Source organism: Silene latifolia, chromosome 9 (assembly GCF_048544455.1).
Source record: "Silene latifolia isolate original U9 population chromosome 9, ASM4854445v1, whole genome shotgun sequence".
Classification (NCBI taxonomy): Eukaryota; Viridiplantae; Streptophyta; class Magnoliopsida; order Caryophyllales; family Caryophyllaceae; genus Silene; species Silene latifolia.
The window spans coordinates 168,943,411-168,970,434 of record NC_133534.1 but is presented as its reverse complement, the minus strand read 5'-3'; the positions used below and the strand labels follow the sequence as shown (position 1 = coordinate 168,970,434).

At 37.5% G+C, this 27,024-nt stretch overlaps 1 protein-coding gene, 2 long non-coding RNA genes and 1 other non-coding gene across 7 annotated transcripts in view; 3 read left to right on the top strand and 1 right to left on the bottom strand.

Annotated features, from left to right (window-relative positions):
- LOC141600197 (uncharacterized) overlaps positions 1 to 5,492 on the bottom strand; it is a 30,246-nt gene extending 24,754 nt beyond the window's left edge. The window contains exons 1-5 of one of the 4 annotated variants that reach the window (XR_012524248.1): positions 3,504 to 3,636; positions 3,282 to 3,404; positions 3,027 to 3,192; positions 2,675 to 2,770; positions 517 to 2,412 (exon numbers count right to left, since the gene is read on the bottom strand). This is a non-coding gene — a long non-coding RNA (uncharacterized LOC141600197). Of the gene's footprint in view, positions 1 to 516; positions 2,413 to 2,674; positions 3,193 to 3,281; positions 3,405 to 3,503 lie in introns of those variants that run through there. The other 3 variants (XR_012524247.1, XR_012524249.1, XR_012524250.1) reach the window with 3 other exon arrangements.
- Positions 5,493 to 6,403: 911 nt separating this feature from the next.
- LOC141600199 (uncharacterized) lies at positions 6,404 to 12,134 on the top strand. Its single transcript, XR_012524251.1, has 2 exons — positions 6,404 to 6,570; positions 11,684 to 12,134. It is a non-coding gene; the product is annotated as an uncharacterized LOC141600199 (long non-coding RNA).
- A 1,675-nt stretch (positions 12,135 to 13,809) lies between these two features.
- Positions 13,810 to 15,939, top strand: LOC141601869 (uncharacterized). The gene is made up of 3 exons (XM_074422175.1): positions 13,810 to 13,863; positions 15,028 to 15,656; positions 15,801 to 15,939. Exons 1-3 carry the CDS (start codon positions 13,810 to 13,812, stop codon positions 15,937 to 15,939), a joined length of 822 nt encoding a protein of 273 aa, XP_074278276.1.
- Positions 15,940 to 26,183: 10,244 nt separating this feature from the next.
- Positions 26,184 to 26,290, top strand: LOC141604009 (small nucleolar RNA R71). Its single transcript, XR_012525837.1, has one exon. It is a non-coding gene; the product is annotated as a small nucleolar RNA R71 (small nucleolar RNA).
- The last annotated feature ends 734 nt before the right edge of the window (positions 26,291 to 27,024 follow it).

Below are 27,024 nucleotides of genomic sequence, written 5' to 3'. Positions count from 1 at the left end.
TGGGCAATGGTGAGCGATCCGTGCATCCCTAAGACAGTCCCCGCGGATTGTTAGGGAGACAAGAACAAGGGAAAAACCCTGTCTCAGGATTCGAGTGTCCTGAGCTCAGGACGAGCATCCCAGAGCCAGGATCCGAGCGTCCCGACAGTCAGCCCGTGCGGATCACCTCATAGGACCAAGCGTGCTTCAGCTCAATCCGTGCGTGTCCCTGGGGAGTTGCTACTCAATTCGCGCATGTCCCTCAGGAGTTGCAAATTATCAACCTTCTCTTAGGGTCTTAATCGTCATTTAAGCCCTTAGTAACCCTAATCCTTGTACTTAATTTTAGTATAAATACCCTATTGTACTAGCTTAGAATCATCTTATCATAATCATTCCCTTAATTTAGTCCTAATCAAAGTTGTAATACACATTTCAATATTAATCACATCTTAATCTTTCCTTAATTCTCTCAATTGTTCTTAGCTTTAGTTAGGTAATTAGAAGATTATTTGGAGTTTATTGGAGGATTGACAACCTTCCATAAATCATCAAGTTTACTTATATTATTCTTTGCTTTATTATTTGGATCATCTTAAGTAGGTATAATCTCTTTTTACTTTTGCTTAATTATTGTTAATTACTTCATTTATTCATCGTGCTTTGCTTTGTTAGTATGATTGACAACCTTAATAGCATGTTAAACTTGATCATGAGTGAGTAGTCTTTTAGCTAGGGTTAATGGGGAATTAGGGGAAATAATCATGGGAATTGATCTATGCTTAATCTAATATGCTTTCATCATCACTTGCTTGCTTGTTGTGATTTCAACCTGTTGGGCCCAGAATTACCCTGCCTCGTCAGACATAAGTCAGGCGACGTCCAAAGCCAAACCTGAACCAAAGTCATCTAAAACAAGACAATTGGAACACCTGATTAGGCATCAACCAGGAGGGAAAGACAGGATAGGCATTTAATAGGCCTGGCCTGAAGAGATACCATGTCAGGCATGAAGGCAGCATAATCAAAGCAAGTCCGGCAACAATGGAAGCACGTTCAGGCAATAGAAAAAGAGTCCCTATAAACAAGGAAGACCCATTCAACACTCAAACAAGAACATAGAAGAGTTGACCAAGCAAAGCAAATGGCTAGAATATAGCAGAAGTCAAATAACTACTTCCGGGTAAATAGGGCATGCGTCCTATTTACCAGGAAACCCTAAAACTACGATGAAGGAACCGTTGGCAAGCTATTATAAATAGAATAAAAGAAGGAAAGAGGAAGACACATCAACATAGGTACTTACCCACATTCTATTCATATACTTGTATTCAACAAAAGATCTGAACATTATTACTAGACAACCTTGTTAATTATCTGGCCTGACAAACACATTCCCTGTCAGGCTATCCACGGTCTTAGTGATAATCCCTCCTGACTTGGTGCCCGTGGTTTTTTCCCTTATTCCCAGGGTTTTTCCACTTATAAATCTCTGTGTCACGTCTATTCATTTATTTCCTTATTTGTTCAGTTTTATTAGTCAGGCTATTCAAATTGAGTTAGATAACCCTGCAAAATCTTCCATGCCATGACATTTTATTTGTGTAAATTCCTGCCAAAACAATTGGCGCCCACCGTGGGGCATCTAGATCAAAAATAATCAAAACCTAAAACCAAACAACACAAAAACAATTCCAAAAAATGACTGGAGATAGCATTGTACAACAACTGGCTGCCGCCCAGCAACAATTGTTGGAAATGGAACAGCTGAAACAAAAAATAGCCCAGGCTGAAGCTGAAGTTATAAAACTAAAGGAATCAGAATCTAGTCTGAAACAAAGGCTAGGAGACAAAGCCTCAGGCTCAAAATTAAAAATACAGCCTGGCACACCATTCTCTTCAATCATTAGGAACATTGATTTCTCATACTTTGGTACTCTAACTCCACCAAAATCCCTAGCAGGAGAAGGTGATACAGACTCAGAAGAAATCCCAAATGAAGAGGCTGTACCAGATTAAACCAACGCAGCAATAATGATGGCCATGCTCTAGGAAATCCAAAAACTCCATGAGATATTTGAGAAGATCCCTCGAGTACCCACACCCATTGAAGAAGCAAATCCATAGAGTTATGCTGACTCACCTTTTGTGGATGAGATAGCAAGGATAGATCTACCAAAAACGTTTGTGGTTCCATCAATGAAAATCTATGATGGAACTACAGACCCACAAAATCATGTAGCCTACTACAAACAAAGAATGTTGGCAGCCTCCATACCTAGTGAACTACAACAAGTTTGCATGTGCAAGGGATTTGGAATAACCCTGAATGGGCCTGCCCTACAATGGTACATAAATCTACCAAATGGAAGCATCAAGTCCTTTCTTGACCTGATAAACTCCTTCAACCACCAATTCGCCAGTAGCATGGAACTTGAAAAGAGATCTAGTGATCTGTACAGGATCAAGCAAAAGCCTGGCGAATCAATCAGAGCATTCGTGACCAGATTCAACAAAGAAAAAGTATCAATTCCCAGATGTGATGTTGGAACAGCTATAGAAGCTTTCAGGCGGGGGCTACAGCTGGATAATGATTTATATGATGAAATGACTATGAAGCCTTGCCAGACCTTTGAAGACGTCCAGGCATTGGCCCTTGGCTACATCCGGCTGGAAGAGGATAAAGGTTTTAAACCAGATACCACTGACAACAACCCAGGATATGATAGGGCCAACAGGAAAAGTTCCAATCATAGAGGAGGCAGTTTCAGGCCATCCCCTTATACCAGGCCTGACAGATCAGAAGTAAACTATGCACATGAACAACGAGGTAACTCTTATACTTATCCCCCTATTCAAGAATATAACTTCTCGTTGACACTGCGGGCTTAATCGAAAGACTTGACAACATGGGAGACATTGTCAAGTGGCCAAAGAAGACAGATAACCCTAACTCAAGGAAAGACACAACAAGGTGGTGTGAATTCCATGTGGACATAGGACACACAACTGAAGAATGTCTGGGACTACGCAGGCAAATGGCTTACCTGTTAAAGAGAGGCTACCTAAAAGATCTGATGCCATCAAAGAGCAGGGAAGACAATGGAGCAAGAAAGGACCAGGAGAAACCATAACGTGACCTGCGTCCAACACCACCCATCTATGAGGTCAATTTCATCAACGAAGGATCTGAAATCTGTGGCCTGACCAGCTCTGCAGCAAAGAAAATAGTCAGGGAGTCAAAAATGAAATCTCCTTTTAAACCTAAAAATTTACCTCAAATTACTTTTGATGATACTGACATTCAGGGAATCCCTGATGTACACCATGATGGCCTGGTCATTACCATGCAAATAGGAACTGCACATGTCCTAAGAATTTTAGTAGATGGGGGCAGCTCGGTCAACCTCATCATGCTTGACGTCCTGAAAGTAATGCAGATTGATGAAAGCCAGATCATAAAGAAATAAAATGTCCTGGTAGGATTCAGTTGTGAAACAAAGAACACTCTGGGAGAAATCTACCTGACAAAATACGTGGAAGGAGTCTCCTCAAATGAGAGATTTGGAGTCCTGGATTGCCTGTCATCCTACAATGCTATCCTAGGCAGACCATGGATCCACAACGTCCACTTACCACCAGTGTGTCAAGATACCAACAGAGTGGCGAATAACAACCATTAAAGGTGAACAAAAGTCTGCCCAATAATGTTATAATGAATCATTAAAGCCTTCCAAGGCAGGAAAGTCTCTCGCCTAGCATTTACAGTACCTGTCAGGAGCACTTATGAGGCAGAAACCAAAATGGAGACAGATTAAGTAATTTTAGGCATGTACTGGTAGGATCTGATGTCCCTCACAATATCATACCAGAACTAGTAAGTTTTCTTAAAGATAAATTTTCATGTTTTGCCTGGTCCCACTTTGATATGACTGGTATAGACGCCAATATTATTACCCATAAACTCAATATTGACAAATCATTTAAGCGTGTGCAACAGAAAAGAAGGATGTTTGCCCCTGAACGCAACTCTATTATTACTGAAGAAGTGGACAAACTGCTAGATATGGGAATGATCAGAGAAGTCATGTACCCTGAATGGCTAGCAAACGTGGTTGTAGTACAAAAGAAAAATGGCAAGTGGAGAGTTTGTGTAGACTACACAGACCTAAACAAAGCCTGCCCAAAAGACCTATTCCCACTTCCTCATATAGATGCAATGGTAAATTGTTTAGAAAAGGAAATTAGCAAAGGATATTTGTTTAGAAAAGGATAAGTAAACAACATTAAAAAAATGGTTAGAAAACATGTCATCCAATTAAAACTTCCCTTCCAAGAAAATATGCATAAACGAATAAAACGTAGAAATTATGTTGGTATTAAAATATACACATACACGATACATATAAAAGTAGCTCAAAATGAGCACACACCTAAACACTCATCACGATCCAACATAATTATAGTATACCCCTTTATAATCTCCTCTATATAACTTATTTTAAAGCTCATACTCTCAAATTTTCATTTCCTTGTCAATTTTTCCCTAATTAACACCAATCCCTCCATTAAATATCAATAATCAACAAATATCTAAGCCAACAAACATAGTAGTATGATAATCAACAAACAACGATTATAATCAATAAACTCTAACGGTAATCACACCAATTAATAAATTTATAGTAGTATGACTGAAAAATTGTGAAATCATATTACTACATCGAAAATGCAGTAATCCTATCAAAAACAGAAGGAAAAAACAGGAGCAGTCACAGTGTGGTGGACTACTGCGTCAAAAATCTTGATTGCATGTATGACAATTGGTGTCAGCAGGAAAAGCAAAAAACTTGTGGGCTATATAATGGGTTTAACTTATTGTACATTAAAAAACTGTGTTCAAAAGTACTCCTAATCTCATACATTTAGACATCGAAATTCAAAAGCATATAATTATTCGATCAACCTACTAAAGAGGAACCTACAACTAGAGCATAATGCAATTTTATCCCATTATAAGAACATGTCTTACTATTTAACTCTTTATATATATTTACTATAACAGGGAAAAGACTGCAAAAGTGATCCTAGTGATACAATTAGCAAGATAAACGACCCTTATTCCTTAGGGTGTCTTAGGATTGAGAGAGAGATTTGGAGAGGGAGAGTGGGGAATTAAAAATCCTTTGTTTGGATAGCAAGTAAGGGTGGAGGAAAATAGAAGGGGAGAGATTTGGAGGGATCCATTTTCCCTCCTCCAAGGCAAATCAAAATCTCTCCACAATAGGCAAGATTTGGAAGGAATTCTATCCAAACACTCACACCCTATTTACCCTCCCCTTCCCTTACCTCTCTTTCTCTTCCCTCCTTCCCCCTCCCCTCCCTTTCCCTCCACTTTACTATCCAAACACACACTAATTTTTAAAATATGCTACAAAATTATTGCTAGGCACAAGGAGCATTCCATAAAAAAGAGTTCTGGAAAAGCTTAAGTATGTAGTTAGGACATACCTAAAGAGTATAGATTGCCGAAAAAACCATCCTTAATCCTAATCAATCAATATTAGGCCGAACAATAAAAAAGCCAAAACGCTTTGAGCAAAAAGCGTAATTTTTATAAATATAGTTTCTGCAACTGTACATATGATACAAGTGGGAAAGCCTATATTAACAATTTATGAGACCAATAATTAACAAGCATCTAAACCAACAAACATATTACTATGGTAATCAACGGACAACGATTATAATCGATAAATTAGAACGATAACCACACCAATTAATACATTCGTAGTTGTATGAGTACTGAAATTTTTTCGAAATCCTATTAAGAAGAATAGCAATCCGATTAACAACAGCAACAGTAATCCGATTAGTTAATAGTAATTTGATTAGCAACAGGATTAACACCAATAAGCCGATTAACATCAGTAAAACAAATTAACAAAATAATCCGATTAAGAGTAAACTGATAAACGAAATAACCCGATTATCAATCCAATTCATTCAGAGTAATCAGATTAGTAAAAAAACGTGATTTCAAATCGAAAATTAGGGCTCGTGGTATTAGCTTTCGAATAAGATGGTCGACGTAGCGTAGCAGGTCTCCCAATCCTCGCCGTTGTTCGTCTGTGGTTGGTTTCACCCGATTAGCAATCAGATTGCTTTCACGCTTCTCTCTCATGGTTTTACTTTCATACTCCGTAATTTATTGTGAGTTTGCAAGTGGGTTTGGACACCCCCTCACACGAGTAATATTTTTCATAAATTCTCGCCTAAAATAGGTATATATGTTATGAAATTCATGTATTATGGATGTCCATAAATGTAGGATGATTCCAGAATTGTCCTTTAAGTTCCTATGACATAACTTCTAATTGTGGTCTTGTATTTATATGCTCCTTTATACTAATCATAAGAACAATACAATTATTTACCATCACCCCCTCTTCTTCTCTACATTTTATAACACGTTATCATCACGAGTTTTCACCGACTGAGCGAGAAGGTGTAATTTGTTCATATATCATTAAGATTTGATAATCCGGAGGTCATATCAGATCTTAGTTTTTTTTTCTTCTACTATTTAAGGTACGTTTCCGTTGTAACGCTTAATTATTTATTAAAATGTAGGAAGGTATGATTAGCCGGTAAATTTTCAATGATTTGTCAATAAATTGCTCTTTTGTTGTTTGATTTGGTTCATGTGCTCTTAGAAGTATTACTTGTTGAGTTGATCATTACTTTATTAGTCATTAGTATTACTATCTAATGTTATTTGATCATCTTTATTATGCGTGGTTTATGTTTTGCTACCGACGAAAACGTATGTGTGTGGATTGGATTTTTGATATTACTGATTGTTTACGTATTGATTATTTGCTTTGATCAAATTTTGTCCGTTTCATCTTATATTACTAATTGTGAGTTATTCTTATTTACGGCTGGCAAATTGATCATGTTCAATAATATTTTTTTTTTACGATGTACCTTATTAATTTTCATGCTTCACATAGATCGTTAGTTATATACCATGGACTCTTGATATAGTAAATCATATATTCATATAGCAAACTTTGGTGTATTTGTATAACCAAGTTGGGTGTTTTTGTTAAAACAAACAAATAAAAATAAAATCATAGTTTTCACATATCTTTGACATGAAAGTTATCTCCCATGTATGTCAATTACTTTTGTTCTTGTTCTTTTCCATATCATATTATTTACATATTTAGTTGGGATGCTATCTTAATGTCTATTTATATCACGGAACATGTTACACTTCAAACCAATAATTTAGTCATGTTAAATTGTTGGGTTTTTGTGGTTTACATTACTGAATACGGTAATATATTACTTTACTTTGTATACGTTTACAAGTTTTGTAATACTAAATTATGATATAGTCTTATATGGTTTATTAAACTTGAATATGTGATCTAACACTCTCAGTTTGCTAATCATTTAATTATAGTTTGCTATGTTTCATGTATGTCTTCACTAGCCATGATACCTATATATGTTTGTTGTGGCGTATGAAATTAACCAGTGTCTAACATTTTTATGCCAAAGTTAATCACAAGAACTGCGATATTTTTGTGCAGTCAATTTTGAATTTATTTAATTGATAAGATCGAAAACAAAATATTTTTGGCAATGCATTTTTGTTAATTCTATATATGAGATGATTATTACTTGTATATCTCAAGTTTTGACCATTATTATGATTTGTGATTATGACAAAATGATTGATATTCCCTTTTTATTTTTCTATATGAGTGGGTACACAAAACTTATGAAAACCTATGGTGTCACTATGTAATTTAATAGCTTATTAATTGTTACCACTTAGATGAACTAATGTCTATTTAACAGTTTTGCTTAAATATAATGATATTTATTATAGCGTATGAGATCTCTATGGCGTATATATGAAATTTATCAGTTTTGCATATTTTTTGACCTAAGTACCGTATATGTGGTCAACAAGTTTTGGAAAAGACATATCATAAATTTTGGGTCTAAAGTGTTAAAAGATCTATTTTATAAAGATGGATATAAATATCCACATTATGACTTTGACTTTAAGTTCAAAGTTCTAACGGTTTATAATAATTTAAAACCGTCATATTAATACAATATATTCATATTATATAAGTGACCAGAAGTCCATATCTTTGATTTGATGAACATAAATTATGTTTAAAGCGTCCTTATTAAGGTCAAAATTTATTCGGAATTGATTCTTGTTCACCTGAAGTTGAACAGTATAATGAAATCTCAAATTTGATCATTTTTCTTGGAGTGAATGTGACATATAATAAAGGACTTTGCCTGTAGCAGCGATTGAGAATATGACAAAATGTTAAACCTAATGTGGGTTTTTTTGGTCAGCCAAGCAATAAGACCTTAATTGGGCTCAATGTATAATGTGATATTAATTGAGCAAATTTCGTTTTTGAGAGAAAATATCTCATATAAGTAAATATCTCATGAAAAGACATGTGAAACTCATATATGCTAAAAGTTCGATATGAATAAGAAAAATAATAATAGACGAGTTGATTAATATTTATACTATGGTCCGAAATTCATTGTATTTACGGATACTGAAACTATGACCAAAAGTTCATCGTGCTCATAAATTATGAAATTATGACCCGAAGTTCATATTGTCTAAATATTGAAATTGTGACAAGAAGTTCATAGTGTTGACATATACTAAATTATGACCTGAAGTTCATAATGTTTACAGTGTATATATTTTTATATTTCCTGTAATGAATATTATTTTGAGTAATAATATAAAAATTGAACTCGGAACCATACATTGATATTTGCAAAATATGAGATATTCTTAAAAATTGAGAATCGTATCATATCGATTAAGAAACCATTCCCTGTAGCAAATGAGATTTCAGATTTTGAGGATGAGATTATTTTATCTTTCATACAAATAATATAGTCCTATAGACACATTACATAATAAATTTGATTAAAGACCATTATTCCCTGAAGCGAATATGGCATAGTTTTACTGATCTAATAAAAGTATGAACTTTATACCATCAGCAGTGATTAAGTTGAAGAATATGGATATTTTCATGAGTTATATGTATTTGTTTTAAGGCACTAGTATTCCCACCGGAAGTGGACATTTACTTCACTCTTGAATAAAAATGAATGTGATCAATTTATGATATATTGTAAACTAAATTGTCGAATAGTACAACTGATTTGAAAGTTGTTGAATACTTTATCACCCTTAAGGGAATAAGTGATTCGTAAGTTGAATTCTAGTCAATAATATGTATTATTATTCTATACAACATATTAAATCGATATGATACGAACATGCATGCCATCATTTATATGTTGATTATAATTATTGATAGTATGATAGAATTATATATCAAAAATACTCAAAGACTAATATAATCATGTTCCCTGAAGGAATCTTGAAGAGTCTTGCTAAAATATATGAGACACATTTCGTGTCCTATGTCACATCATTTATCTGGCCGGATAGAAATTCTTAATTTAATTTTATATGATACGAATATTGCTAACTTGATGATTATCGTGAGAAATATAGTTAACTAAAAATGTGACGTGTGAAGTTTTAAAAACACCAGCAATGCTTATGAAATATTGTCATGGATTGTGGGCAAACTAAGAGAGATGACATGAAATGGTTAGATGTGATAATTAAGGCCATCCGGGTTCATATTATACCCGTTTTGATAAACCTGAAGTTTATATTCGAAAAGATAAGTGCTGAAATTCTCTTATGTACAAATTTTATTAAAGGCAAGACACTATACTGAGATTGAATATATGTGATATTGGAGATCTGAACACTACTCGAAATTGAATAAAGAACTTAAATATTCATGTATGGATTGACACTAGATTGAGTGGCTTATAGCTACATATTGAATTTTCTAAGTAGTTCTTGTGATTAAAAATCACATTTTGATTATTATATGCAATCATTGATCTCTTGAATTGGGCATTGTGATTCAGCACATATAAAACCCAACTGCATCATATCTTATTCCCTGAAATATATTTTGTTATTCTACAAAAATGCCCATGTAAAATCTCATCGATGACATAAGAAATTGATGTCTAAGGTGGTTATGATAAATTTTAGACTATATATTGGTTATAGCTTTTACCACCTTAGGGGGAGAAAAGTGAGTTAAAAGTAGGTAAAAACAAATATAGAATGATCCCTTACTGAACCAGAAGTTCATATAATGTTATACATTAAATTCATTGAGTAGAGGTTTTGAATTTGATATAACAAATTTTTTTTTACCAGATTGATACATATACACCTGAATTGTAATTCAATAAAAGTCAAGATAAATTGACGGTTCCACTATTAAAATGAAATAGAAGATAAATAGCAACATAAAGCAGTTGGTGTGAAATAGATTGCTATATTTGGAGTGTTCTCGAAGTGACACGGATATCTGAATAATAATAGATGGCCAGAGTAATATAATGGTACCACATATATGTTCAGATTCAGATATCATTGAACAGTAATGATATTATCAAGAGATGATAAATTATATCGATAAATTTATGGAACCGATACACTTTTGTGCGCGATATTTTATGAACTCGTAATGGGGATCTTATATATAACTCCATTTTGAATATCGACATACAATATATGATTATAAACGAGCTCATGGACCGAAAGTCTATCCATTGACATGAAGTCGATCCAAATTATGAATATTGAAAAGAAAACTGTACAGTTTGCATTTTGAGTCATCATCATGTGCATATAGATACTAAATTTATCATTGCATCTTAGTTTTAATATTTACATAATTATTATTATTACTATTATTATTACATTGTTTTAGAATATGTTATTTAGAAATTTGTGTCATTTTATATGCATGCACATGTTTAATGATTTTATTTTAAATTGGTAAATTATATATGAGAAATATATTTTACTCCTATGAAGATACACTCCCTGAACGAGCCTCTTATGAATGGTCATTAATTGATAACAGTTGATCAATTTGAGTTTTTGGAAAACTGGTGATGAGATTTATAGACCTCTACGATACGATTAAAATATTATCGTTATTATTTCTACAATGGAATATTCAAATTCCTGAAGAATTTGCTTGAATTATTATTATCTCAACCTGAAATTTGAACATATAAGATTTATACATGAATGAATTTCTTGCCAAATATGTGAAAATACTTTATGGTCCAGAAGTTTCATAATATTGAAAAAATATAGTGAAAATCTATAATGATGATGTCAATCCATACAATAAGATGATTTGGCAAGAAAGATCAATTATTTTTCAAATGAATTGGTTATAACTAGATTGATTCTCCCGAAGAGAATGAATTCTGGAATGAAAGCTACACTCTTTTTCCCTTCGACTAAGTTTTTGTCCCAATAGGTTTTCCCTAGCAAGGTTTTTAAGAGGTAACATTATTGGCGCGTTAAATACGCTATAGTCATGATCATCACGATCGTTGAAATGACAAGTATTTTAGACATATAATATTATGTCATTTATTGAGAAAAATTTCTATTACAAATGTGAATATTACATTTGAGATTAAGACACAAAAGTCATCATTAATGACTAAATTCAGATTATGAGTTTCGAAAAATATTATATTGAAATTATCAAGGATTTATATTGATTAGAGATATCAAGTTTATCATCAACTACGGTGGATTCTTTTTCAACGATCAAGAAGTTACGTCAAAAGATGGATTTCAAGATATATCAAGTTATGTAATTATCAGGGGGAGTAGACACGCGAGGTACTCTTTTTCCTTATCCATGGTTTTGTCCCACTGAGTTTTCCATCGAAAGGTTTTAACGAGGCATCTTGTTATGCGTGTTTGGTAGATATTGTACTCTTTTCCTTTCTAGTGTTTTTCCCACAGGGTTTTTCTAGTAAGGTTTTTAATGAGGCAATTTTCACCAGTGTATTTACGTTGATGTACATCCAAGGGGGAGTGTTATGAAATGCATGTATTATGGATGTCCATAAATGTAGGATGATTCTAGAATTGTCCCTTTAAGTTCCTATGACATAACTCTTAATTGTAGTCTTGTATTTATATGCTACTTTATGCTAATTATAAGAACAATACAATTCTCTACCATCACCCCCTCTTCTTCTCTACATTTTATAACAATATCATCTTAAGTTTACGGGTCAAATATATTCACGTAGAGATGGAAAAGAAAAAAATAGAATGCATAAGGCAAAAAAAAAGTTTTTGTCCAATATACCATGTATAATAATATTTGATCCGTTTTGACATTTAACAAATTTTAAGGAAGACTATTTGTATCAGGTAAGTCACATGAGAGTGACAGACTCATAGTTTAGAAAGCAAAGCCTCTGGTCATAAAGACTCCACCATATTGCTCTTTGCAAGGCTTGAACTTGAGTCTCTTAAAATTTCACCCAAGTTTTAATCACTAGATTCCACCTTTGCGGGCACAAGGTTTATGATGCAAAGGAACGAGAAAGAAAGTGGAGGAACTATCAACTAAGGTTTGTGTAGACCTGTCAAAACATGACCCGACCCGGCCCGATTTTTTAGGGTCAAAGACCCGTAAATCCTGCCCGCCGACACGAAATAACCTGAATCCAAAATGACCCGTTACTTTAGGGTCAAAACTCGACCCAACCCTTGGACCCAATGGGTCAATGATAAGTCATGAGTATTATTAAAATATTAATATTTTATATTATATTTGAAATAATATACATAAAAATAGTTATTTTAATATTACAATTAAAAAATTAATTTTATATAAATTTTATATAAATTTTATATCATTAAATAATAATTTAATTTTACTTTTACAAATGTCTTGTCCTAATATAATTATATATGATAAATAACGAATATAATCATAATATTAATATCAAATACGAGTATGATTTAATTTTAAAAAGTTTTATTCGGCTGAAAAATGATAAAATAACAGATTTCATATATGTTTTTTTTGACCCGTACTCTTACCCGAGTGCCGTATGGCGCGACTCTTATTCCACTCGACTCGTGACCTGACTAACTCGGCCCGTTTGATAAGTCTAGCCGTAGGGGTGTTAAAAAGCCGAGTCCGAGCATGAACTTGACTTTGCTCAACTTGTGCTCATAAAGTAAAACATGAGCTCGAGCCGATCTCGAGCTTACCCGAGCTTGAAAAAAATTCCTCGTAATCAAGGGTGTGTGTTTTAACGTGAGCTCGAGCCTACTCGATTTGATTTACAATTATTTGCCACGATATACTGTATTCGTAACTACGACAATTATTGACCACGACATGGCCTATTTGTGGCTAAGACAATTATTAGCCATGATCAGCCTTACTCGTGGGTAAGGGAGTTTTTGCCACGAGCGTGGCTTAATTCGTGGCTAAAGAGATAATTTTCCACGAGCGTGGCTTGAATTCGTGGCCAAAGTGAATAATGGCCACTGTTGGATTTTTCTCGTGACATAACTTTTGAAAATTATTTTATCATATGTTTTTCCCGTGCCTAAGAAAATTTTAGCCACGAATTATGAATTCCTGTGACATAATTCATGGCGCAAGTGATGATTTGTTTTAGTGACTCTTAACATTTATGGATGCCTCAAGTGGGTTCAATCAGATCAAGATGCACCCAGTTGACCAGGAAAACACTACATTCATCACGGAAAGGGGCATATATTGTTACACAGCAATGCCCTTTGGCCTGAAGAATGCAGGGGCAACCTACCAACGCCTGGTCAACATGATGTTCAAAGACCAAATAGGTGATACAATGGAGGTCTATATTGATGACATGGTGGTTAAATCAAAAAAGGCTGAAGATCATGTAAAAGATTTAGAAGTAGCCTTCAAGATCCTGGAAGAATTCAATATGAAGCTCAACCCTTCCAAATGCCACTTTGGAGTCTCCTCACGCAAATTCCTTGGATACATGGTGACAAAAAGAGGGATATTAGCCAGCCCAGAACAGATAAAAACCATCCTGGAATTGGAATCTCCTAAATCAGTTAAAGATATCCAAAGGTTAACAGGAAGAGTTGCAGCCCTGAACAGATTCATATCCAGATCATCAGAAAGATGCAGATCCTTCTATGACCTCCTCAGGAAGAACAAATCATTCAAATGGTTGCCTGAACACGAAGCAGCCTTCCAGAACTTAAAAACATACCTGACTACTCCTCCACTGTTGGCTAAGCCAAACAAAGGAGAACCCCTGACGGTTTACTTATCTGTCACTAAAACAGCAGTAAGTGAAGTCCTAACAAAGGAGGTTGAAGGCCAACAACACCCTGTCTACTATGTAAGTAAAAGTCTCCTGGATGCAGAAACAAGGTATGAACTACTTGAAAAATATGTACTTGCTTTAATTATATCTTGTACTAAACTTAGATCTTACTTTGAGAGTCACCCAATAATTGTCAGGACCAACCTGCCTATCAAATCTGTCCTAAGAAAACCTGAGCTTTCAGGCAGAATGGCAAAATGGTCAGTATAACTAAGTACTTATGACATAACCTTTGAACCTAGGACAACAATTAAATCTCAGGCATTGGCAGACTTTGTGGCTGAATTTAGTCCCAACCTAGAACCAGACCTCATAAATAAGGTCAACCATCTAGACACCCGTAAATCAGGCCAGGAATGAACCTTACACATAGATGGAGCAACAAATATGAGAGGAACTGGCGTAGGATTAGTACTAAAATCACCACAGGGAGATCTAATTGCTCAGGTTATTAGTTGTGAATTCAAAGCAATAAACAATGAAGCTGAATAGGAAACCCTGATAGCTAGACTCAAGGTATGTATAGAACTTGGTGTAAAAAATCCCAAGGTAAAAACTGACTCCCTTTTAATTTCCAATCAAGTCAAGAGAACATATGCTGCAAAGGATTCCAAAATGATTCTCTATCTAGACTACGTCAAAAACCTTTGCAAAAAGTTTAGTTCATTTGACATTGATCAAATACCAAGAGACTTGAATACTCAGGCTGGTGCCTTAGCTAGCTTGGGATCAAATTTCAGCCCTGCTGTGTTTGATAAAATACCCATTGTTCACCTGCTAGAACCAACCATTGAAAAACCTGACCAAACTTATCCCATCAATGAGGACACAAACTCTTGGACCAAACCATACTATGATTGGTTGTTACAGGGAACACTTCCTAAAGATAAGAATGAAGCAAGGGCCCTTAGGATCAAAGCTTCCACCTATACTCTTATCAATAACATGGTGTTCAAAAAGTCTCAGGCTGGACCTTACCTGCGTTGTCTGGAACCTCGTGAAGCTAAACAAGTTATAGAGGACATACACGATGGATATTGTAGAAATCACAAAGGTGGCAGAAGCCTGGCTAGCAAATTTCTAAGGACAGGCTACTTCTTACCAACCCTCAAAGATGATTGCATAGCTTACAGCTCTAGATGCGAAGCCTGCCAAATCCATTCTCCTTTCATCCACCAACCATCAGAGCTACTGCACTCTATCTCAGCTCCCTTGCCGTTTATGAAATGGGGAATGGACATTGTAGGCAAGCTACCTCAAGCCCCTAGACAGAAAGTCTTTATGCTAGCCATGGCCGACTATTTTTCAAAATGGATAGAGGCAGACTCATACAGGCAAGTTAAGGATAAGGATGTCATATCATTCATCAAACGCAACATCATATGTAGATATGGTATCCCTTCCGAAATAGTCTGTGACAATGGTACTCAGTTCGTGGGAAAAAGGACAATGGCTTTCTGTGCACAATGAAATATCAGCCTGGTAACCTCCACGCCAGGCTATCCAAAAGCCAATGGTCAAGCAGAATCCTGTAACAAAGTGGTAATCAGTTGCCTGAAGAAAAAACTAAAAAGAAGAAAAGGCAGATGGGCTGAAGAACTTCCCTTATTCCTCTAGGCTGACAGAACTACACCTAAGACATCCACATGTCAAACTCCCTACTCCCTGGTCTATGGCTGTGAAGCAGTAATCCCAACAGAAATCCATGTACCAACCACCAGAACAGGCCACTATTGCAAGACAGCCTGACCTTGAGTGAAGAATTCAGAGACGTAGCTAAAATCAGGATAGCTTCCTACCAGCAAACAGTAGCCAGAAGCTACAACAAAAATGTGAACATCAAGGTGTTCAAAGAAGGAGATATAGTCCTACTAAAAGTTTTCCCTAATACTAAAGATAAAAATACCGGAAAACTAACCCCCACATGGGAAGGACCTTACCTGATTGACTCAATAGTAGGGCATGGAGCCTACAAGCTACAAACCCTGGACGGAGAAATGATCCCCAAATCTTGTAACATTTCCCACCTAAAGCTATTTCACATATAAACGTCCTATGATCCAGATCAGGTAAAACAACTAACTTTATCTCTTGCCTAGTTAGGATTTCAGACGGAAAACCCCTGAATAAAATCATGTGACCTGAACATGTTATGCTTGTATGCTAATTGCCATTTTGCCTGAATATCTGCCTGTTTTATTTAAATATAAATCCTACTATGTTTGCCTATTATGTCCTTACTATGTAACAATCCTGGAAACTTATTTTATGCCTTTTTTCCATAATTTATGTATTACACACAGGCTTAAACAAATGTTCAGGATTGAGGGCCACTCCACCCAACCAGAATAGCATCTCAGAAATGCTTCACAAAACTTGGCACCTGCCTGCCTGACCCAAAAAACATATACAAAAAACTGAGCTCAGTACAAAAAAAGTAAAAAGACAAGTATGATGGTGAAAAAGACCAGACCACTTGTCTTTAAGCTCTCCTGACAGGCTGAGGGCCATAAGCCCTCCTGACTGGAAACCACCCCTCTTACCGAAAAAAGTCCTCCTGGCAGACAGAAAGCCATGATTTCCTAAAATAGGATTGAGGGCCATAAGCCCTCCTGACAAGCATTTTTTAACAAAATATTTTGAACTGCATTACTACAGGTACCAAACCAAGATATTCAAAGGAAAAAGAAAACGCCTTCAAATTGCATCAAAATAAAGGAAACATATCCAAAATTGCCCAGGGAACATCCCTCCTGGATAGGACAAAAACACTAGCAATATCTAAAAATTATTTGTCCAGGAAACATCCCCTCCTGGATGGGCCAAAACAAAAACAACTACCCTAAAAACCAAAGTCAACTAGCCTGCCTTGGAAGCAGTAGCAGAGCTAATTCCTTCATCAACAGGCTCCTCTTCCTCCTCGCCATCCTCCTCATCACCAGCTTCCCCGCTCTTTTCCTTGGATGGAGGAGAATCCACCTCGTCATCATCATGCAATTTGCAGAGGTCAGGGCAAGTGGCATAGAGATCAGCCATCTTCTGATCAGGATTCCAGTAAGGCCTGACTTCAATGGGCTCCTTCATAGCATCTACACGACCCTTACCAAAGATGTATAAGGCAACATCCTTATATCTACCTTGCACCAAATCCCTCTCAGCATCCAACTCCTCATTCACCTTCAGTTGATCCTGCATTGCCTGCTTCTGTAGACATGGGCCACAGGCCGTTCTGTGGATTTGGGCCACCTACCGGTCCGTGGTCACGAGCCACCTGCACGCCAATCAAATCTGTGGACATGCAGCGGTCTAGAAAGCCACGCTCGGACGCATTGAATGCTTTCGACCGGATCGCTTTAGATCGGTCGGTTTCGTCTCGGCAAAGGTCTCGAAACGATTAGAGATGTTCGGAGTCGCCACCAAGCAATTATGGGATGCCTGGAAACCGTTCGAAATCCACTTTATACCTCGGTCAAATGAAGCACAAAGAAGTGTTTGACATAGGTACTAAAGATAAGGACTCATCCCCCTTTTAGCATTCTATGCCTAAAATGACTCTCGTACGCCCTAGATAAGGCCATCCACTATCCAAAGGTTCTGAGTAAGAGGTAAGGGTACGTATTGGGAAGCCCTTTAATTGGACACCCAATTCTGCCCGCGTTAGCGGCCTCTACTGATCGATCGTGGTTGTTTAATTGCAAAAGTTGATAAAACGGTGTAAATGCATGAATGCACATCCAAAAGTTTAACCTAACATGTGAATATTTCCTATGTCGGTTGTTTATGCATGTACCAAGAAATTGGTGTCAAAGTTGGATTTAGATTGATTTGCATGTGAAAATGGAAATTAAACATCCATTTACCAAGTTCTGGTTATGATGCTTAACACGATCCATTTATTGAAAAAGGTTGTCAAATGACAAAGTGTAAAAAACGTAAACTTATCAATCTGATCCGTCACGTATTCGGATAAACCGTAATCGGGATCGTCCTAGACAAGTACCAAAATGGGACAGAATAGTGTCAGGCAGCCCTGTTAAGGCGCGAGCCTATTGGCGAGATAAAGGGCTCTGCCGTGGTTTTGAAAGATGGAAACAGACGGCCGCTTGGGGCGCGAGCCATGAGCCGAGCTAAGGGGGCGTCTCCTGGTTCTTGAAAAGGTTATTTAAAACCGTATTTATGATTAAAGATTTGCAAATGTTGTTTGCATGATTCGGAATAATTACTATTGTGTTAGTAACATTCGTTGTCGGATTTGCATATTTGAAAAGTATAGTTTACAAACAAAAATGTAAAATATTTGATTTGAACTAATCATGTTAAGTTCATTTCTTTGTAATTAGTCAAGTTAATCATCGTACTCGGATTAAACCGACATGGTATAATGAACCAAGGATGATTTTTGTAATGGTCAAAATATATTTATCATAAAAATGAATTAAAATAGTAAATAAAAGAAAAGGATTTCCTTTAAAATGTAATTAACCAATTAATATCACCGAGTCACAGATTTAACCGTCATGGTATATGGAACCAAGGGTGATTATGATTTATGGCTAAAAAGTTTGTCATAAAAATGATTTGAAATGGTAAAAACCGTAAAAGTAAAGAAGTAAAAATAAAAGAAAGTGTTGAAGGAAAGACGGACTCAAACACGTTTGAGTCTAACCTGGACACCCCATTGAGGCACGAGCCTCTTTGCATAGCAAGGGGCTTCAGGCCAAAACTCGGTTTTGGCTCGTCTAACCTATGTTCGAATCGTGTTATGCATTGTTCATGCTCATAAACTCATAAAAACAGTAAATACATGAAATAGAGTGAGTTGTTTACACCCTCAAACTTACGTGTATTGATGTTTGCGACATAGACCGCTTTAGAGACGGGTTTCTCGTAGCGACTACTTGCGATTAAAGAAGTTTAAAAGAGTGCCTTAAAAAAGGATTTTGTTTTGAAAATGAGCTTAAAATATGTTAATTAAAACATGTTGATTAATGAGTTGAGTTGGTCGAATGGGTCGGTCAAATGCACGGCGACAGTACCAAACAAAATGTGTAAGCCTTGTGTTTACGATCAGTAGGTCGTAAACACGTGTCGATTTTGCGACTTAGGAAGTCGGGTCTAGAAGTTTAAGAGAGAGGTGAGGAGGCGGACACTCGCATGAGTTTTTTGATGTGTGAAGGGTGGTATTTATTGAGAAATGTGGGGAGGTAGGTTGGTTGTGTTTGCTTAGAGGTTAAGCAAACACCCCATTGAGGCGCGAGCTACCTTGTTATACAAATGGGTGTATTGTCCCTTTCGCAGATTTGGATTTTGCATTTGTTCTAACCAATGTTTTGTTGGTTGTAATTTTTGGTCTTTGTGGTTTGCTTAGCCATGTAAGCTTCCTCTTGGATGATATTTGGGGTAGGTATTTTGTGTCTTTGACTCGGGTTTGACCCGTGTGAGTCGGGATTTGAATTTCGAGTCGGTTTTTGGCCCGGTGTCGATTTTGACTCTAAATAGGGTCATTTTAATGGAAATGACATGATAAAGACATTCATGGAATTATTTTTGACATTTGAGATTTGGTTTGACTTGGTTTGACTCAGGTTGACTCGAGTTGCGGGTTTCTGAGTCGGTTTTTCGGTCCGAAGACGGTTTTGACTCTAATTAGGGTCATTTTAATAGAAATGACATGATAAAGATATTCATGGCATTATTTTTGACATTCGGTGATGCCCGTCGTTGTGTGCACCAAAGATAAATTTATAATTCCAACTACAACTATAGCTAGCGGCAGTCGAGTCGAACCACAGAGAGGCAGATGTAATTATTAGTTGTCTAAATTCAGTCCAAGGTAACAATGATGTGGGGGTTTTATTGAATTGGTCTATAACTAATGAGCAATAAACTAAAGAAATGTATAAAATCAAATATAAAAAAGGTACTAAGATGGTCGGTTCACTGTAGTTTCAAAGAGATACTAAGTAGGTCTGAAATAAACACATGAGGCGGGAAAACAAGAGATCCTCTCGGTCCACTCATAACAAGTAGCGTCTTTCGATCTCGCTACGGGTCCCTAATATCACAAGTACTGACTCTCGTCCTGAAAAGTGACTAATAACCTAAACTTTACCTATCTTTCGATCTTAGCATAGTTTAGTCATTTTAATTGGTAGTCTAACAACCTTCCCTATCTTTCGATCTAATGGGTCAGTCAATTACTAAGCATTCAACTAGTCGCGTGAACTCGATTCGTCAAATATAGAATTTAAAGCAATTAAAACGAAGCAACACTTCACGTGGCCAGTCGATCGATCAGGGTGTGCGGTCGATCGACCGTGGCGCAACTCAGGTCGTACTATTCTACTGCCGCCTAATTCTACAGATCCCCTACATCCTAGCACGAGGTATTTAGCTACTCATGATATTGGTAAAAACAACAACAAGATTAACGAAAGAGACTACTGAATCCATGCTTAAAATAGTTAAATAACAAATAGCAATAAACGATAATCGGCTTCGGGAAACTAACTAGCAATTCTATAATATCAACGAAATATAAGCAATGAAACTGAGTAAGAGCAGGAGAATACCGAATGGAATTGCAGAGAATAAAGATCCAAAAATCGAATGCAATTGTAAATTGTACGAAACAGTATCGAGAACCCTAATTATTTGATGTTCTAAAACCTAAATAAAACTGAATGAAAACTGAATAATACTGGATGATTAAAGCTCAATGTCAGGTTACGTTATATAGAAATATAACGTAACATTATTCGCAAAACGTAATACACAATGGGCTTCCTTATTCTCGATCTTTTAATTCACGTCTGAATTAGCGGTGTGGTCGATCGACCAAGGGGACCGGTCGATCGACTGGTAAGCTCTGAACAGTGGCTCCTGGAAGTCGTGGTATGGTCGATCGACCATAGGTAGCGGTCGATCGACCGCTTTAGCTGATACTTGACTTCTAAATTCTCGTGGATTTGTCTTTCGGGCCTCGAAATGCGCACCAAGCTCGTTCCTTGAGTAAACACTTTACGTCAAATGCTATGCAAGGTACTCGGGGATGGTTTTAGCTTGATTTCCGCTGGATTCTTCACATTTCTGCAATAATGTACAAAAATACGAAAGTAGACGAAAATAGGAAGAATAGTAGCATAAACTACATAAATGAGCTCTGAAATGCGTGTAAAATGAGGTGTAAAACATCATATTTAAGACACGCATCAAACTTCCCCAAACCAAACCCTTGCTTGTCCCCAAGCAAGAACTAGACTCGATCCTAAAACCTAATTGGAACGAGTTCAATCTCAGAGCGAAATGCAAACCGATTAGCCTAAACCAATTTAATGCATTAACTAACAACCAATTAGTGATGTGAATCATGCAAACGAGTTATGGAGTCGTTAAAAACTGCTGAACCGTCAACTGTAGAGACTTATCAAATTGGACTCTCACGGGTCGCTCAAATCACTCAAATAAGCACAAGGTGAATAATGTAAAAGATAGAGAGAAGTAATTTTGTAAAGACTCTCACCTAACTACGACCTATAAGAACATGCCTGCAATCTAATATGAAAATGATCTCTACAACCGTACATATGCATTCCAACCAAACAAATGACCATGACACATGCCGAGGTATATATGGATATGTGAGGTAATGGGTAAGAAGAGGCAAAACATTTATGGGAAAGTGGAGGTACAGGTGATCAAGCTAGTACCTAAACAAAGCCATATGACAACATCCAACTTCTTGCTCAAAATTCAAATCAAAACGGTGCTAAAAGCAAGCACAAATCTCACAATCTCATAAAAATCAATCAACTCCCCATAAGATATAACTGCAACATGGGAGCAAAAATCGCCATTTAATAAGGACTTTGAATATGCGAATTGATTTTTTCTTTTTCTCGGACTCCAGTCGATCGACCAATGATGCCAGTCGATCGACCGCATCTACAGTACATTACTCGTTTTTTTTTTCTTTTTCGAATCATTTTTCTCTTTTTTCTTATCAATTCTATTTTTTCAGTTCCATTTCTTTTCTCTCCTTCATTCCTTTTTCCTTCTTCCCAACTTCATCTCAAAATGAGCATATGCCACCAAAGACGAAGTAACAACCCCAAGAACGTAAACTACTAGCTTGACAAGAGCAGGCTAAATGTAGGATGTAGTAATGGGATAAAAAGGCTGTTTTTGGCAGTGTGGAGCTTATGGGTAAAATGAATAAAGGAAAACCTCTACCACATGTGTCAACAAACCATAGACCGAACGCATACATGTATTAAGCAGATTAAGTTCATATTTATGCAAATTTATGTAACATGTCTCATAAGGAGTACTACTCACATCCTAGATAAACTGGTCATGAATGACACCAGTTATAGGCTCTAAATCTCAGAAAATGATGTAGTTTGCCAATAATCAAAGTCAAGTCACAAGCCCAGCAAGAAATTTAACGAAAACTCGTAGAATATGCATATGTGATTCTACTAATAACATGTCAATTAAGCACGGCTTAGGCTTAAACAGATGAAAATACAATGTCATCATTGAAATACTACCGTTCCGACTCGACCTATATGCTAAAATAAACGTGAAATTGTTTGAATTTTTTTGAAATTTTTCAAATTTTTCAAATTTTTTTGAATTTTGTATATATATAGAAAATTAAACAACAATGCAAACTGAAATGTAAACGTGTAACTGAAATAAAACATATGCAAATGTGATGCAAAACTCTTCCCCAAACCAAATCACACAATGTCCCCATTGTGCAAAATCATGTAATGAAGTAAAAAGGGAAATGGGAATTTGCGTTAAATAAATAAATAAATAAGACGCGAAATAAGGACTCAGAAACTCACAAGACTTTAAGCGCATCAGAAGGAAACCTCCCCAAACCAGCGTGAGCTAGGAGGTTTCAGTAGCCAGCAGTGCTACCAATAAGTACCTGAAAGGACAAACAATACCACGCGTAATCCGAGAGAGCAAAATTGGGACGGTAAAATTATGTGCGGAATGAGAAAAACAGAAGAAATCAGAAATTAAGCGGAGACTAAAGTGAAAGGAATACTCCCTTGTCTCCGCAAATCGACCAAACACAGCAGGGGAATGATCGAAAACAGGTACAACAGCTCTGGGTGGTCGATCGACCACATCACCCAGTCGATCGACCAAGGTGAACAAAGAACATGAGCTTCGAAAGTCGCAGCCATTGGTCGATCGACCAGGAGGAGGCGATCGATCGTCGGAAAACCTCTTTGTAACTTTCTGATTTCTTCAATTAGCTCAATAAATTGAGCTAATATCGTCTATAAACCTGCATACACACATAATAACGCGCCCAAATTGCGCAAAACCCAAATGTAAAGTCTAAAGCATTTAAAAATCCCAAACAAACTTAAAAGAGCGAAGTCCCGCGCACACGAAAAACGGTAAACATTCTAACAAAACAATAAAATAAATGGGTTATAAAGCAATCGATTAACTAGTAGTTGATCAAGAACGGCCACGGGATGGCCCACTTGGTCGGCTTCTGGCTACTAGAGGTAGCCTCAACAGTGCTCATCTTCTCAGCTGCATTCTTCTTAACTCCAACATCCGCAGAACTCAACGAATCAACATGTCGGACATCTTCCCACTCAATGACCTCCTCTAGCTCGTCAGAATCCAAATCGGAATCCATCACTTTGACTGGCTCACCATCGGGCTCCTTATCCGTGCCATAGCTAAGGCATCCTAGACCACCTCTTTTAACTATTGGCTCCTTCACAGCTGGAGCAACATGCGGCTCTTCCTTCCCCAAACCAGCTCCTGCAATATCAGAAAGAGACGAATCTTCCTCCAATTTGCTCCCAATCTGGGGCGGAGGTGTTATAACAGGAATAGGTGTAGAGACAGGCATATCAGGAAGCACAAAATAAGATTTCTTTTCAGAAACCGTATTACAAGTTATCGGCCACATGGGGTCTTTCTTCTTGGCAGTCTGGGCAAAGACAATAGGATGCTTTCCTACTTTAAAGGTCAAAGTCCCCGAACCAACATCTATAACTGCACCAGCAGTGTGTAGAAATGGTCTACCCAGAATGATAGGTATGTGTGCATCCTCGGCCATATCGAGTACAACGAAGTCAACAGGGAAGAAAAACTTCCCTATTTGCATGGGAATGTCCTCTAAGACTCCTATAGGCTGGACCGCAGATCGGTCAGCCATCTGTACTATCATGTTGGTAACTGCAAACCTAGTCAATTTGAGTTTCCTATCAAGACTCAAGGGCATAACGCTAATACTGGCTCCTAGGTCGCATACGACCTTCTCAATAGAAAAGGTGCCAATACTACATGGAACTGAAAAACTACTCGGGTCTTCTAGCTTATGGGGTGCAGTATGGGTCAAATAAGAGCATGACTCCTCAGTGAGTGCGACAGTATGCACAGTTTCAAGTGACTTCTTTTTAGATAAAAGTTGTTTCATAAATTTCATATAAGCAGGCACTTGATTGACTAACTCAAGAAAAGGAACTTGCACATTTAAGCTACGGATAACATTTTCAAACTTATTAAATGATACCTGTTCCTTCGTCGGCACTAATCTCTCCGGATAAGGGGCTGTAAGAAGTAACTTAGCCCTGTCCTCTAAATCTCTCATGCCGGCATCGGTGGACTTAGGCTAAAAGTCCACAACCTTCTCATTGTTGTAGCTTGACCCTTCTTCAGACCGTCTCAAATGTGAACCATTAATCGACAAAGGGTCGTACTTCGGAACCGGAACTGACCCATCAGCATTTGGGTCTTGCCTCACTATTTTCAGAGCAGTCGTACCCCGAAACAAGTGGTCCCTCAAGTTATCGAGCATTTGAGGACGAAAAGAATCACCATTAGCAGCGTTTCCGGTCGATCGACCGGGTAGTGCAGTCGATAGACTGGAATATACAGGACCAGAGGCTACTGTTTGTCGCGGACTGGTCGATCGACTGGGTATGTCAGTCGATCGACTGACATACCTGGTAGACGCCTTTTTCTTGCTACTGTTTACCACGGCTTTGTTCTTGCTTGGTTCCGCCTCATCTTTTTCAGCGACATCCTCGACCATAGCAGGCCCCTCAAGGGTAGACCCACTCCTCAAAGTAATGGCATTAAGGGTCTCCTTTTGATCCGTCTGAGTCGATAAATGACCCGGAGCTCGAGTTGTACTCTTGCTAGCTAATTGGGCAATTTGGCTCTCCAACATCTTCATCCCGGCTTCTCTAGCTTGAGACTCTTTCAGCAGCAAATTCTTCAGCTCAGTAAGATCGGAATTTTGGGACTGCTGCTGCTGCTGTGGGACATACGGAGGCTTTTGGTAATGTTGTTGCTTATGAGGGGGCACATAGTTCTGCTGCTGCTGCTGCTGTGGAGGTTGAGTCGGATTCAAGACATTTTGGCTACTCCACCTCAAGTTTGGGTGGACATTCGGCTCATAGTAAGTGTTTGTTTGCCTATAATGTTGAAAGGCAGCACAAGACTCGAAGGGGCTGGGACAATTGTCTGAAACATGTCCCTCAGCTCCACATCTTTTACAGACGAAAAGACCGTCTGAAACAACATTTACATGGTAAATCCCTCCTTTTGAAGCTCCTCCCAATTCGTACTTATCAAATCTCGCCGTGAGAGCCTCTAGTGCAGCTACAGAAGGAGATTCAGCACATCTCCTTTGATTTCCTCGGGAATTTCCATACTCAGGTTTATGGGTGGCCAAGTCGTCAATGATCTTCCACCCCTTAGTCTCTCCCATATTCTCCTGGAATCTGCCACTGGCTGCCGCATCTAGGATAGCTCTCTGATCGTCATAGAGCCCATTATAAAACTGATTGCATAGGCTCCACTTCTCAAACCCATGATGCGGAATGGTTCGCACCAGCTTCTTAAAACGGACCCATGCCTCGTGAAAGTTCTCATCAGGCCCCTGTTTAAAGCTCGTGATCTGAGCTCTAATGGCATTTGTCTTCGAGGCAGAGAAATATTTCTTGTAGAATGCCAAGGCCAAAGAATTCCAGTCGGTGATCCCATTAGCAGCTCGGTCTAGGTCTCTGTACCACTCCCTTACAACATCACGGAGTGAGAATATAAACATTGTCTCCTTCACCTGGTCCTGGGTCACGCCGGTCGGCGGGGGTATAGAGCAGCAATAATCGATAAATATCTCCATATGCTTGGCTGCATCTTCATTTGAAGCTCCCCCGAATTGGTTCCTCTCAACCAAGTTGATATAGGAAGGCTTCGGTTCGAATTTTCTATCAGCTCCCGATAATTCGAACCCCTTATATAGATTTGCAGCTGTCGGCTCAAAGTGACTTGCTATGGTTGCTTCTTCAGCCATCTCTAGAAAATCTGGAGAAGTGACGGTCTCAGCTGATGAAGTAGAAACAGGAGATGATTGTGGATCTTCCTCAAACAGCTCGTTCTCGTAGTAACTAGACAGAGTACTCAGCTCTTCCTCTGTCGGCAATACTCTAGATGATCATCTCAACTCACGCAGGGTCTTCTCAATATCGGGATTGAACGGTAGTAATTCACCACCCTGTGACCCGCGCATAAGAAGAAACTACAAAAAGAATGTGAGAATAGTTTAAGGAACAAATGTCCCTTAAACTAAGAAACAGACTAAGATAAAACAACTAAAAATTAGAACAATTGCCTCCCCGGCAACGGCGCCAAAATTTGATGCCCGTC